At 36.6% G+C, this 12778-nt stretch overlaps 2 protein-coding genes and 1 long non-coding RNA gene across 24 annotated transcripts in view; 2 read left to right on the plus strand and 1 right to left on the minus strand.

Moving 5' to 3' along the window:
• The window catches only part of LOC130050809 (uncharacterized), a 355157-nt gene that overhangs the window by 135047 nt on the left and 207332 nt on the right, over positions 1-12778 (minus strand). The gene's annotated exons all lie outside the window — the stretch shown is intronic.
• The window catches only part of LOC125672635 (uncharacterized), a 47811-nt gene that overhangs the window by 32893 nt on the left and 2140 nt on the right, over positions 1-12778 (plus strand). For all 22 annotated transcript variants that reach the window (XM_056151503.1, XM_056151506.1, XM_056151509.1 and 19 more), the window contains one exon: positions 1102-2896. In XM_056151503.1, the coding sequence (XP_056007478.1) occupies positions 1135-2896 (1762 nt within the window). In that variant the 5' untranslated portion in view covers positions 1102-1134. The remainder of the gene's footprint in view (positions 1-1101; positions 2897-12778) is intronic.
• On the plus strand, positions 7889-10975 carry LOC130050822 (uncharacterized). The gene is made up of 2 exons (XR_008799088.1): positions 7889-10754; positions 10791-10975. It is a non-coding gene; the product is annotated as an uncharacterized LOC130050822 (long non-coding RNA).

Below are 12778 nucleotides of genomic sequence, written 5' to 3' on the forward strand. Positions count from 1 at the left end.
GATAGGGAAATATTTTTGAGAATATTCATCTCACCAACAGAAGGGTAATGATTAGTCATGTTAATATGCAATTATTTACACGCAGTTCAAATTCAATTTTGTTCAAGTCAGGGGCCCTAATGGTAGGGTGGGACCACGATAGGAGATAAACGTTTTATATGAGAATATGCAGACACTTAATTTAAAGGAATTTTTTCAAGAGGAGCAGGACCACATTAAATCCATCTAAATGCAAATGCTCCCAAGTTGTGTTGATTCAATGTTCCCATTTCCCTGTGGGGGGGGGGGGGGGGCATTGTTTTTGTCCTGGATATAGGTCTCTGCATAATTCTAATTTAACTTTTGAATAGTGAGATATAAGACCCTCTTTTTTCATATGTACATTCTTTGTGACAAGACCTTTTTATGGCAGAGTTTGTTTGTGACTTTGACCTTAGAGATTGGTCTCCTTTTCAGAAAACTCAATGTTTCCTGCCGTTTTTCAGAAAAAAATCGTGTTTGTTTTCTATATACATGTAGATATCCTTTGGCAAGACCTTAGAGAAAAACGTATTGTTAAGAAAACCTAACCTACTCAATATTTCCTAATATCAGTTAAGATAGAGCTTTCTTATTTTCTACATACTTGTAGATATCGTATGGAAAGACGTTTCATTTCAAAGAATGATATCTGACTTTGTGACCTTGACTTTCTCCACAATAAAAAGGTCATATTATCACATTATTTTTGTATTGGTATTGAGGCATCCCCATGTTGTGTGAATTCAAGTTGGTTTTGTCTTGAACCTTTTGGCTAAGTTTGGGTCGACTATATGATAAAAAAAGCTTAGAAAAAAAATCATAACCGCTTAACAACAGCAGGGCCAGGGTGACTCAGGTGAGCGATGTGTCTCATTGTGATTCTTGTTTATGCAGAAAAGGGGTCAATTAAAATTATTCAGTAAATTATGTAGATCTATTTAAATGTATTAATTACATGATGGGAATGTTTATATCCAAAATGATGTAACTCTTGGAATATGTATTATGTAAAAATAAATGTAAATTCAATGATTGCTACTTTCCAGTTTCTCTAGCTTTATACTGTGTGTTTAATTTCAGATTGTATTCCTAAAGACCCCGACCCTCCACATCATGGACACACTAGGACTCAGTACACAGTGTAAACTACGACAGTGTTCTCAATGTCAGAGGGACACTGAATTTTACTGTAACACATGTAAACGTGATCTGTGTTTACAGTGTAAAAAGAAACATGTTACAGAAAATAACACCAAATATCACAATGTAGTGTTCTATATAACTCGTCATACCGAGAGGAGTTTTACCACACAGTGTAAACTACGACAGTGTTCTCAATGTCAGGGGGACACTGAGTTCTACTGTAACACATGTAAACGTGATCTGTGTTTACAGTGTAAAGAGAAACATGTCAATGATCTAGATACCATATACCATGATGTTGTGATTTACCGTGAGAAGTTTAATTGTTTCCCTTTACGAGAGACCTGTGTCAGACATCCAAAGAGAAAATACAGAATGTTCTGTGATCAGTGTAACTATTCCGTGTGTAAGTGCTGTACAGACCACAGAACACACGCGCTGGTGGATCTTAGAACAGCCTATCAAACAAAGCGACAACAACACAGAGAAATCATTGACAACATCAGAAGTGAGACTCTCTATAACTGTCGTGTTCTCCTGGCAGGAATCCAAACTGATATCCAAAGTTGTCCCCCACAAATCTGTCACCGTCAATCACAGCAGATGTCAACAAAAGCCCAGAGACTGAAGGATCGGATTGACACTGTGGTATGTGATGTTAAATTATTGATTGATAGAATACAACAACAGAAGAGAAAAATGAACAGACAACTTGTTCACCTACAGAACTATGAAGACAGATATGAACAATCAGCAAACAGAGCGGTACAATTCCTCTTGTTTATAAAGACCAGTCGTGTCCCCCAGATAAAGAACAGTCCTAGTCAGTTATTGAGTGTCATCACAGAAATCCAAATGACAACAGGAAAACGACAAGTAGGAATAGACGAGTGTGTGAAACTGATGTCCACACCTGTATTACACACGTCTGTCTGTGTGACAGGTGTTAGTCGTGTGTTTCACATATCTCGTGTGATGTCAGACCGGGTCTGGGTCTCTGATAAACACAATCTCATCTTGACAGACACAACAGGAGACACTATACACCGTGTGACAGATATAGCATGGTATAGAGGACACACAGTGAACAGTTCTGGTGAACTGATTTATATAGACAGTGATGATAACATCAACAAACTGTCTACAGACAATAAAACACTCACCAGACTGATACAGAGTACATCACCATGGAGACCACGGTGTGTGTACTGCTCCCCGTCCACTGGAGATCTGATGGTGGGGATGTCTAACACTGATACAAAGACAGCCAAGGTAACCCGGTACAACAGTAGTGGTCAACACATCCTGACCATAGAACACGACAACACAGGTCACACTCTGTATAGTCGTCCTCTCTATATCACAGAGAACAATAACGGTGATATCATTGTGTCTGACTACATTAATTCTAACCGTGGTGCTGTAGTGGTGACAGAGCGCGGGGGCAGACATCGATTCTCCTACACAGGACCTCCATCAGGATCATCACTAGCACCATGTGGAATCTGTACAGACGCGCTGTCACACATCCTGGTGTGTGATTATAACACCCACACAGTACAGATGATTGACAAGGACGGTCACTTCCTGTCTCTGTTACTGACACAACACGGGATAAACAGACCATGCAGCCTGAACTATGATGATAAAACTCACCTTCTCTGGGTCGGATCAGACGACACCAACACAGTGTCTGTATATAGATATCTACAGAGGAGGTACTCTCTGACTGGTAAGTACTAGTAGTACTGTAGTTTATTTTACTATATCAGTCAATATAAAAACACATGTTAATTACAGTGTGGGATATGATTAGATGCATTGTTTAGTTTTAATTACAGTGTGGGTTATAATTAGAGATAGTGTTTAGTTTTATAATTACAGTGTGGGTTATAATTAGAGGTAGTGTTTAGTGTTAATTACAGTGTGGGTTATAATTAGAGGTAGTGTTTAGTTTGAATTACAGTCTAGGTCATAATTAGGGGTAGTGTTTAGTTTTAATTACAGTGTGGATTATAATTGGTGGTAGTGTTTAGTTTTAATTACAGTGTGGGTTATAATTAGAGGTAGTGTTTAGTTTTAATTACAGTGTGGGTTATAATTAGAGGTAGTGTTTAGTTTTGTAATTACGGTGTGGGTTATAAATAGAAGTATAGTGTTTTGTTTTAATTACAGTGTGGGTTATAATTAGAGGTAGTGTTTAGTTTTAATTACTATGTGGGTTATAATTGGTGGTAGTGTTTAGTTTTAATTACAGTGTGGGTTATAATTAGAGGTAGTGTTTAGTTTTAATTACTATGTGGGTTATAATTAGAGGTAGTGTTTAGTTTTAATTACAGTTTGTGTTATAATTAGAGATAGTGTTTAGTTTTAATTACAGTGTGAGCTGTAATTAGACATAGTGATTAATATTAATTACAGTGTGGGTTATAAATTTATAGAGGTAGTGTTTAGTTTTAATTACAGATTGTGTTATAATTAGAGGTAATGTTTAGTGTTAATTACAATGTGTGCTGTAATTAGAGGTAATGTTTAATTTTCATTAATGTGTTATAATTAGAAGTAGTGTTTAGTTTTAATTACAGTGTGGGCTATAATTAGAGGTAGTGTATAGTGTTAATTACAGTGTGGGTTATAATTAGAAGTAGTGATTAGTTTTAATTACAGTGCAGGATATAAATAGTGGTAATTAATGTTCAGTTTTAATTACAATGTGTTATAATTGTAGGTTGTGCTTAGTTTTAATTAGAGGGTGGGTTATAATTAAATTTAGTGTTTAGCTTTATTTACAGTGTGGGTTACAATCAGAGTTACTTTTAATCATGCTCCCAGAAAAATTCCAGGATCATTGTTTAGAATTCTTTGTTTTCTTCAGCTAATTTTATGAATTTAAGAATGATAAAAATCATTATTTTTCACAGCTGCCAAGAATGTAAATATCAGTGACATCAACACAGCTCTGGCTTGTGACATGTTGTATATTTCTGTAAAATGTGTATTTCTATAAAATGTTGTGTATTTCTGTAAAATGTTGTGTATTTCCGTGGAATGGCGTTAATTTCTGCAGCAGGTGTGGACAAAATCTACATTGTGTACTGTTTGACATTTAACATGTACATTACACCCAGTCTCTGTGTTGAATAGGTCTCATGATTTTAGGGGTTCTATAGCTTACAGATCTGATTAATGAGTAAATTCACAGATTTTGATGAATGCCCCCCCCCCCCCCCCCCCTCCAAAAACACTGATTGTTGTCAAATACTAATGTTAGAGTGTTCCTACTGGTTATTTCAAAATGAAAGTGTTCATGTGACTTTAAATGTAGATTTATCAAAGATTTGTGCCACTTGCATTAGAAATTGTGTAATCAAGTATGGTACTTGAAACAAGATTTCTTATTGATCTCTTGATTTTGCCCCTTGTATATATATATATATATATATATATATACACACACACACCCAAGGTTCAAAATTATTTCTGCAGCAGTGCTAATTTTCACTATATGATTCATTGAATAATACAATTTTTAGCGGGTGCACAGTATTATCGGTATACTGGTGTACCAGTATTTTTCTGGAGTCGGTATATACTGTGGTACAGGAGGCAAACTATCCCTATATATTCAAATCTGATAGCTATAAACAAAAATATAAAATTGAATTAAAATAAAAAAATATATATATAACAAAAAATTATTAAAGAATTTGTGTACGCAGTGACTCACTTTATTAGGTCATCTGAGTTAAGTCAGGTGACTTTTTGCAAATATGATTGTCGTCCGCCGTCATGGGTCGTCCGTCATTCGTTAACGATTGAACATTTTTAACTTCTTGATAACTACCAGTCCAATTCTTTTTTAAATTTGGTATGAAGCAGCTTTGGGACAAGGGGGACATAAGTTGTAAATCTTAGGACTCCAGCATCCCTGGGGTTTTTGGGTAGGGCAAAAACTTTACAAAAAACTAAATGCATGGAAATGTAGAGCAGGAAGGCTTCAATCAAAGTTGTAAATTTCATGATTCCCAGGGTAGGCCAGCGGTTCTGACTGCAGGATGGGGCCAAACTTACTATGTAGAGTTTATGTGCAAAACACTTAAATAACATCTTCTTTAGTGCTATTGATACTAAATTAAAACTAATTGGATATCTAGAAAGAACAAGTAGTCCTTTACTATTGTAAATTTGATGATCCAGGGGTAGGGGGTTTTAGTATCAGGGTGGGGCCAATATTGTCAGGTATTAAATGTGTGAACAATAGACATTTTTAACTTCTTCTTGATAACTATAATTCCAATTTTTTCCCCTCAAAATTTGGTATGAAGCATCTTTGAAAAAAGGGAGACATGAATTGTAAATTTCAGGATTTCTGCACTCCTGGGGCCTTGGGGGCAGGACAAAAACTACCCAAAATTGACCCATTTTCAAAATCTTTTTCTAGAACGGCACATGTTTAAGTAAAACTAAATGCACTAAGATGTAAAGCAGGAAGGCATCTACCAAAATTGTCAATTTCTTGATCCCCAGGGTAGGGATTTTGACCCCAGGGTGGGTCTAATCTTAGTATTATAGTGTTTATATATATATGTAAGTTTGCTGATACTGTATAAAACTGTATAAAATCTGCATACCAAGGAATAGCAGAAAAAAGATGAACAAAAAATGGTAAATTTCACAACCCAGGGTTTTTATTCTAGGATGGGTCCAAATTAGTCATAATTATATTTTAATGTTTTAATCTTAATACACCTATTATATTATATGAAGCATTTCATCAGTGTATGCACTGATGAGGGCATTGAAGTTGTAAGAACACATCTTGTTTTATACTTTTGCTGAATGTTAAAATTTAGCTTGCTGCTTAGATATTCAGAGTAGGAATTTTTTTCTAGATTTCATGTAGCCTTTGGGAGTATATAGTGATTATTTTTCACGGGGGGTGGGGGGGGATATCGTTTTTGTCCTTTCTGTCATTCTGCCTGAAACTTTAACCTTGCTAATAACTTTTGAATAATAAGTGATAGAGCTTTGATATTTCACATGAGTATTCCTTGTGACAAGACCTTTCCGTGGGTACCAACATTTTTGACCCCTTGACCTTGGAGTTTGACCTACTTTTTGAAAACTTTAACCTTGCTAACAACTTTTAAACAATAAGAGATAAAGCTTTGATATTTCACATGAGTATTCCTTGTGACAAGACCTTTCCGTGGGTACCAACATTTTTGACCCCCTGACCTTGGAGTTTGACCTACTTTTTGAAAACTTTAACCTTGCTAACAACTTTTAAACAATAAGAGATAGAGCTTTAATATTTCACATGAGTATTCCTTGTGACAAGACCTTTCCGTGGGTACCAACATTTTTGACCCCGTGGTCTTGACCTTGGAGTTTAACCTACTTTTTGAAAACTTTAACCTTGCTAACAACTTTTTAACAATACGAGATATAGCTTTAATATTTCACATGAGTATTCCTTGTGACAAGACCTTTCCGTGGGTACCAACATTTTTGACCCTGTGATGTTGACAATGGAGTTTGACCTACTTTTTGAAAACTTTAACCTTGCTAATAACTTTTAAACAATAAGAGATAGTGCTTTTATATTTCACATGAGTATTCCTTGTTACAAGACCTTTCCGTTGGTATTGAACTTTTGACCTTGGCATTTGACCTACTTTTTAATTATTTTTTTTACATTGGTCATAACTTCTAAATGGTAAAGATTAGAGCTTTCATATTGTACATGAGCATTTCTTTTGACAAGATCTTTTTACTGGTACCAAGATATTTGCTATTGTGACCTTGGCCATCTTCGGAATTGGCCATTATTGGGGGCATTTGTGTTTCACAAACACATCTTGTTCATTTTGCCAACATCACCCTTATTGCGTTTCCACATTATAGTAAATTGACACTTCGGCCCAGTGACATTTAGGCCCAAATGTCAAAAATAACAACATTCATGGATCAATTTCTTTGGTTTTTATATATCGTCACTTCGGTCCAGACGTTTCAGCCCTTTTTTTTTAAACTGAGACATGCCGGCCCATTGTATGATTTATTATTCTGCTTTATATATCACACACATTACTTTTTAAAACAACATCATAGTATTTATAATGAAAGTTAAAGTCTCACCTGACATCTTTCTTGTTCTAACAGCAGCTAAGGAATGATAAGCAACGAAATTATATGGATTGGATATCAAATGGCTTCTTTCAAACTTCTTATAGTTTGCTCCCCATACTTATCTGGGGGTATACAAAGGTGTGTGCCAAACCGCGCATGTATTGGTTGCGTTTGGGTTTTAATATTTAGGTGACTGTTAAGACCTGTGGGCCTCTTGTTAGTTCACATGAACTTAAGTGAGGTTTTCTGATCACCCGTTCTCTGTCATATATCAGTCCGTCTCTAAACTTTACACATTTTCAACCTCGTCTCCAGAACCACTGGGTTTCAATCAAACTTAGTACAGAACAGCCTTGGGTAAATGGGATCCAAACATGTGGAAATGAAGGAAATAAGTTTGCAGTTAGGTTTTTAACTCACCTTAGCTGAAAACTCTCGTGAACTTTTCTGATCACCTGTTGTCCGTCGTTTGTCTGCCTGTCCGTCTGTTTAAACTTTATACATTTTGGATTTTTTTTCCAGAGCCGCTGGGCCAATTTCAAGCAAACTTGGCCAAAAGCATCCTTGTGTGAAGGGCTTTCAGGTTTGTTCTAATGAAGGGCCATGTCCTTTTCAAAGGGGGAGATAATCACAAAAATGCAGAAATAAGGTGGGGCCATTTAAAAATCTTCTCAAGAACCACTGGGCCAGAAAAGCTGATATTTACTGGAATGCTTCCTGGCATAGTGCAGATTCAAGTTTGTTAAAATTATGGACCCTGGGAGGTTGGATTGGGCCACAATATGGGATCAAAATTTTACATGCAAATATTTTGGAAAAATATTTAAAAATCTTCTCAAAAACTTCTGGGACAGGAAAGTAGAAATTTATATGAAAGCTTCCTGACCTTGGGCAGATTCTAGTTTGTAAAAAGCATGGTCCCCGGGGCAGGATTGGGCCACAAGGGGGGAGGGGGTCAAAGTTTTACATAGAAATAAATAGTAAAAATGTTTAAAAATCTTCTCAAAAACTACTAGACCAAGAGAGTGGAAATTTACATGAATGCTACCTATTTGGTAACATAGTACAGATTGAAATTTGTTGAAATTATGGCCCCGAGGGTAAACTGTGGTGACATTAGGGGATCAAAGTTAATTCACACACACACACACACACAGAAAATCATTAAAAATCTTCTTCTGAAAAATCACTGGGCCAGAAAAGTTTACATTCACATGAAAGCTTCCTGACATAGTCCAGATTCAATTTTGGAAAAAAAATCATGGCCGTGGGAGTAGGTTGGGGCCACAATAGTAGGGCTGCAACGGGTACCCAAATTAACCAAAAACCATGCGGGTTGTGTTGTTTGGGTTGGGTTCGGTTCCATTTTTTTTTTTTTGTATTTCGGTTCGGGTTTGCTTTTTAAAATAGAATCAATATTAGAAATCCGTTGAAACGAAATGTCGTCAAAATCCTAAAGGTGGCTATATTTTGACCAATGGTCAGATGATGGCATTTTGGACAGAACTATAAACAATGACAGTATGTAAGATATGTCAAACGCATTGAAAATACGCCACAGGTTCGACATCGTCAATGACAAAATATTGAAAACATGGAATGGAAACGAGAAGTGACAATACTGTGTCGAGTACCATGGTTGTCGAGTCTAAACCTCAGTCCACGTCCCCGAGTAATTATTGTGTTAAAACAAGTTATGTAAACCAAAACTGATATATCCGAATCTGAATTTTAAAATTTAGAACCGACCCGACCTCAAATTTTTTGGATCTATGACAGCCCTACACAATAGGCATCAAAGTTTTACATGCAAATATATAGGAAAAAATCTTAAAATATGAGTCAATGTGAGTCCGGTAAGCCATGTTACCCATGGGCTTCTTGTTCTTCACCAGATCAAAATCTGACTTTTGTTAGCAGGTTTTTTTTAGGTTTGGAGGCTGATGTCAACTGTAGACAATGTTCTTTAGTTAAAGTCATTTAGATTTTCGGATTGTTGTGAAATCGGGAAGCAATGTTCCAAAGAAGTTTTTTGAAGTCTGATCTTTGTCGAATATGGGCGCTACAGCAAAAAGTTGTTACTAAAAATAGAGTTCAATTTGAAAAAGTTAAGTGAGATTATCTTTTGTGGTTAAATTTAGTTGCACTACCTCTGAGGAAAAATTCAATTATATATGAATGTCAAATTTTCTGGGCATGAGTTGTAAATTTGCAATATTAATAAAGAAATTCTGTTTCTTTATCATATAATCATATACAATTCAAGCACCTGAAGTTATTGTTCATTTTAGTTATTATTACATAATATTACATATATCAGTCAGTGCTCCAAGTTGTGAGTAAAACGGTCGCATTTGCGACCAGAAAATCAATTTTGCGACTAGAGATTATGATTAAGTCGCATTTTCGCGAGTGAAGAAAATTTGGGCAACCAGTAAAATTTTAGAATCGTGATCGGAAGTCTGAATAAATATTTTTAGTCTCGGTCAAAACAATCAAGATGGCGGGAAAACGAGGTTTAGAGCACTTTGGATTTATCAATAGTAAAAAACAGAAGCCTCAGCCTTGTACATGTAACAAATAAATTCAAAAATCACACGGGGAAAGTTCTGCATCAAAAGATGGCGTAGCAATGTCTAAAGAGAAATGCAGAAGTAAAGGAAGAACCCCAGTCCTGAAATGGCGGAGGAAATTTTCGTGATGGCAAAATGTTTTGCAGGATTTGTGAGGCCAGTAAGCCTGCAACGTCCACAATTTCTAGACATCCATTGTCCTATTTCGCCACGACCAAGTGTACATCTTTCAAACGTGGAAATGTGACTATTCACGGTAACAGTAAGAGACATGTTGTCCGTGACTGCATTATTAGCAGTAAATCGAGCGGGGCAACTGTTGCTGTTAATTTTCAAAGACAATCAAACTCGGGATGTAGTGTTCTTATTGATGCTGGTACTAATTGTTCAGCAAAAGATCCAACAAAACTAGGAGCTCTTAATCTTATTCGCATAGCATGATAAGCAGTGAAGGCCCACTTATTGATAACTTTAAAGCAAATCCTTGTGTAGAATGCTGGGTTTCTTCTCCAGAAGCGTACTGTAAAATATACAGGATGGCCCAATGCAATACAACTTTTGCCAGAGTAAATTCTTGACTTGTTAGCATCCAGCATTTTTCACAGTACATTTCTATTCAGTTTCAAAATATAAAGAAACAAAATGTATACATGGTGTTGATTTTTTACTTGCAAGATATTCATATTTTTAAAAAAACCTTGTAAGTCTTATATTTACAAAAGCTTTTACTATGGCGAGTAGAAATTTTGAACATGGCGACTAGAAATTTGAAAATGGCGACCAGAAATATTTTTAGGTCGCCATAGTGCGACCTGATAGCAGATGCGACTTGGAGCACTGTATCGTGTTTTTTTTTATTAATCAATAAAAGCCCTGCGGCAATATGTGATGTGTTTTTTTAGGTCACCTGAATTCATTCAGGTGACCTATTGCTATCTGTTTTTGTCCGTCGTCGTGCGTTAACATTTGAACATTTTCAGCTTCTTCTCTGAAACCCCTGAACCAATTTTGGCATATAGCATCTGTGGGTGGAGGGGAACATAAATTGTGAAATTCGTGGTCCCTGCCCCCCTGGGGCCTGAGGGGTGGGGCAAAAACCATCAAAATGAGTGTAATTTTAAAAAATCTTCTTTACTCCTGGACATCAAGAAGCCAAACTGTGGGCATAATTATAATGAGCGTTGAGCCCTCTACCAAAATTGTGAAATTCATGGCCCCTGGGGCAGGGGTTCTTGTGTTAGGGTGGGGCTCTATTGGTCATATAGTGAAAATGTAGAAATTCTTTGAAAATCTTCTTCTCTGTCTCTGGGTATTAAGTAGACAAACTAATAGAATGGTAATGATGAGCAAGGATGCCTCTTTATACCCCCCGCAACAAGTTGTGGGGGGGGGGTATACTGGAATCGGGTTGTCCGTCCGTCCGTCTGTAGACGCAATGGTTTCCGGGCTCTAAAGCATTATCCTTTCCACCTACCGTCACCATATCATATATATGGACTACCCATGGGATGAAGATGTTCCCCATCGATTTTGGGGTCAAATGTTCAAAGGTCACGCGCACTGGACATTGAAGTAGCAATATGGTTTCCGGGCTCTAAAGCGTTATCCTTTCCACCTACAGTCACCATATCATACATATGGACTACCCATGGGATGAAGATGTTCCCTATTGATTTTGGGGTCAAAAGGTCAAAAGTCATGTGCACTGGACATCGAAGTAGCAACACTCAGAAAAAAGGTAGTTTATACCTATTACCAACACCCTTTGGGAGATTGGGGTAAGTGGGGGGTATTCTTAGTGAGCATTGCTCACAGTAGCTCTTGTTAAAAATTTTTGAAATTCATGGCCCCTGGATCAGGGGTTCTGGTGCTAGGGTGGGGCTCTATAAGTCATATAGTGAAAATGCATTATTTCTTTGAAAATCTTCTTCTCTGTCCTTGGGTATTAAGTAGACAAACCAATAGCATTGTTATGATGAGCAAGGATGCCTCTTTCAAAATTGTGAAATTCATGGCCCCTTGGTCAGGGGTTCTGGTATTAGGGATGGGCCCTATTGATCATATAGTGAAAATGCATTTTATTTCTTTGAAAATCTTCTCCTCTGCTGCTGGGTATTAAGTAGACAAACTAATAGTATGATAATGATGATCAAGGATGCTTCTTTCAAAACTGAAATTTATGGCCCCTGGGTGAGGGGTTCTGGTGCAAAGGCGGGGCTGACCACATAGCTATTCAATGTTTCTTCCATCCAAAAGTAAAATTCTTATATTTAAACACAAACCTAATTCAAACATTGGAAGGTTGTTACATGATACTCAGGTGACCTATAAGGCCCCAGGGCCTCTTGTTTATATATATCGGCATTTTTACAAGACAAAAATCCGTTCCTGTATCCGAAAACAATTGTATCCGCTCACATTACCGATACGGAACTAACATTTTTTCCACTCGTCAAAACTCGTTTTGATAATTTACTTTACAATTCTGCCTCCTTCAACACTAAGGCCATAACAAATCATAACAGTCCTCCAGATAACTACCACCAAATAAATCCCTACCCAAATTATTTACTCTAAATATTGCAACCCGGCCAATTGAGTCTTTAACCCATTTTTATGAAGAAATTCTATCGTCCTGAGAAAGGGAGAGGTCTATCCAAGAATTTGACAATTCACTGTTGTTCGTGCTGTTGGTCATTTTTGTGCATTTTATATCCTTATTCATTTGACCTACTATTCGATCCAACACTTTGGATGTTGGGTGTTGTTGGTTTTGGTGTATTTTGTGAATATGAAGGTAAAACTTGATATATATAACTAATTACGCATGCAATCAACATTTTTGACGTTTTGTTTAATATAATGCCATTGGTTCAACAATGATGATTTCTGAATTTTCCAGTTAGATA

Source organism: Ostrea edulis, chromosome 10, assembly GCF_947568905.1.
Source record: "Ostrea edulis chromosome 10, xbOstEdul1.1, whole genome shotgun sequence".
NCBI lineage: Eukaryota > Metazoa > Mollusca > Bivalvia > Ostreida > Ostreidae > Ostrea > Ostrea edulis.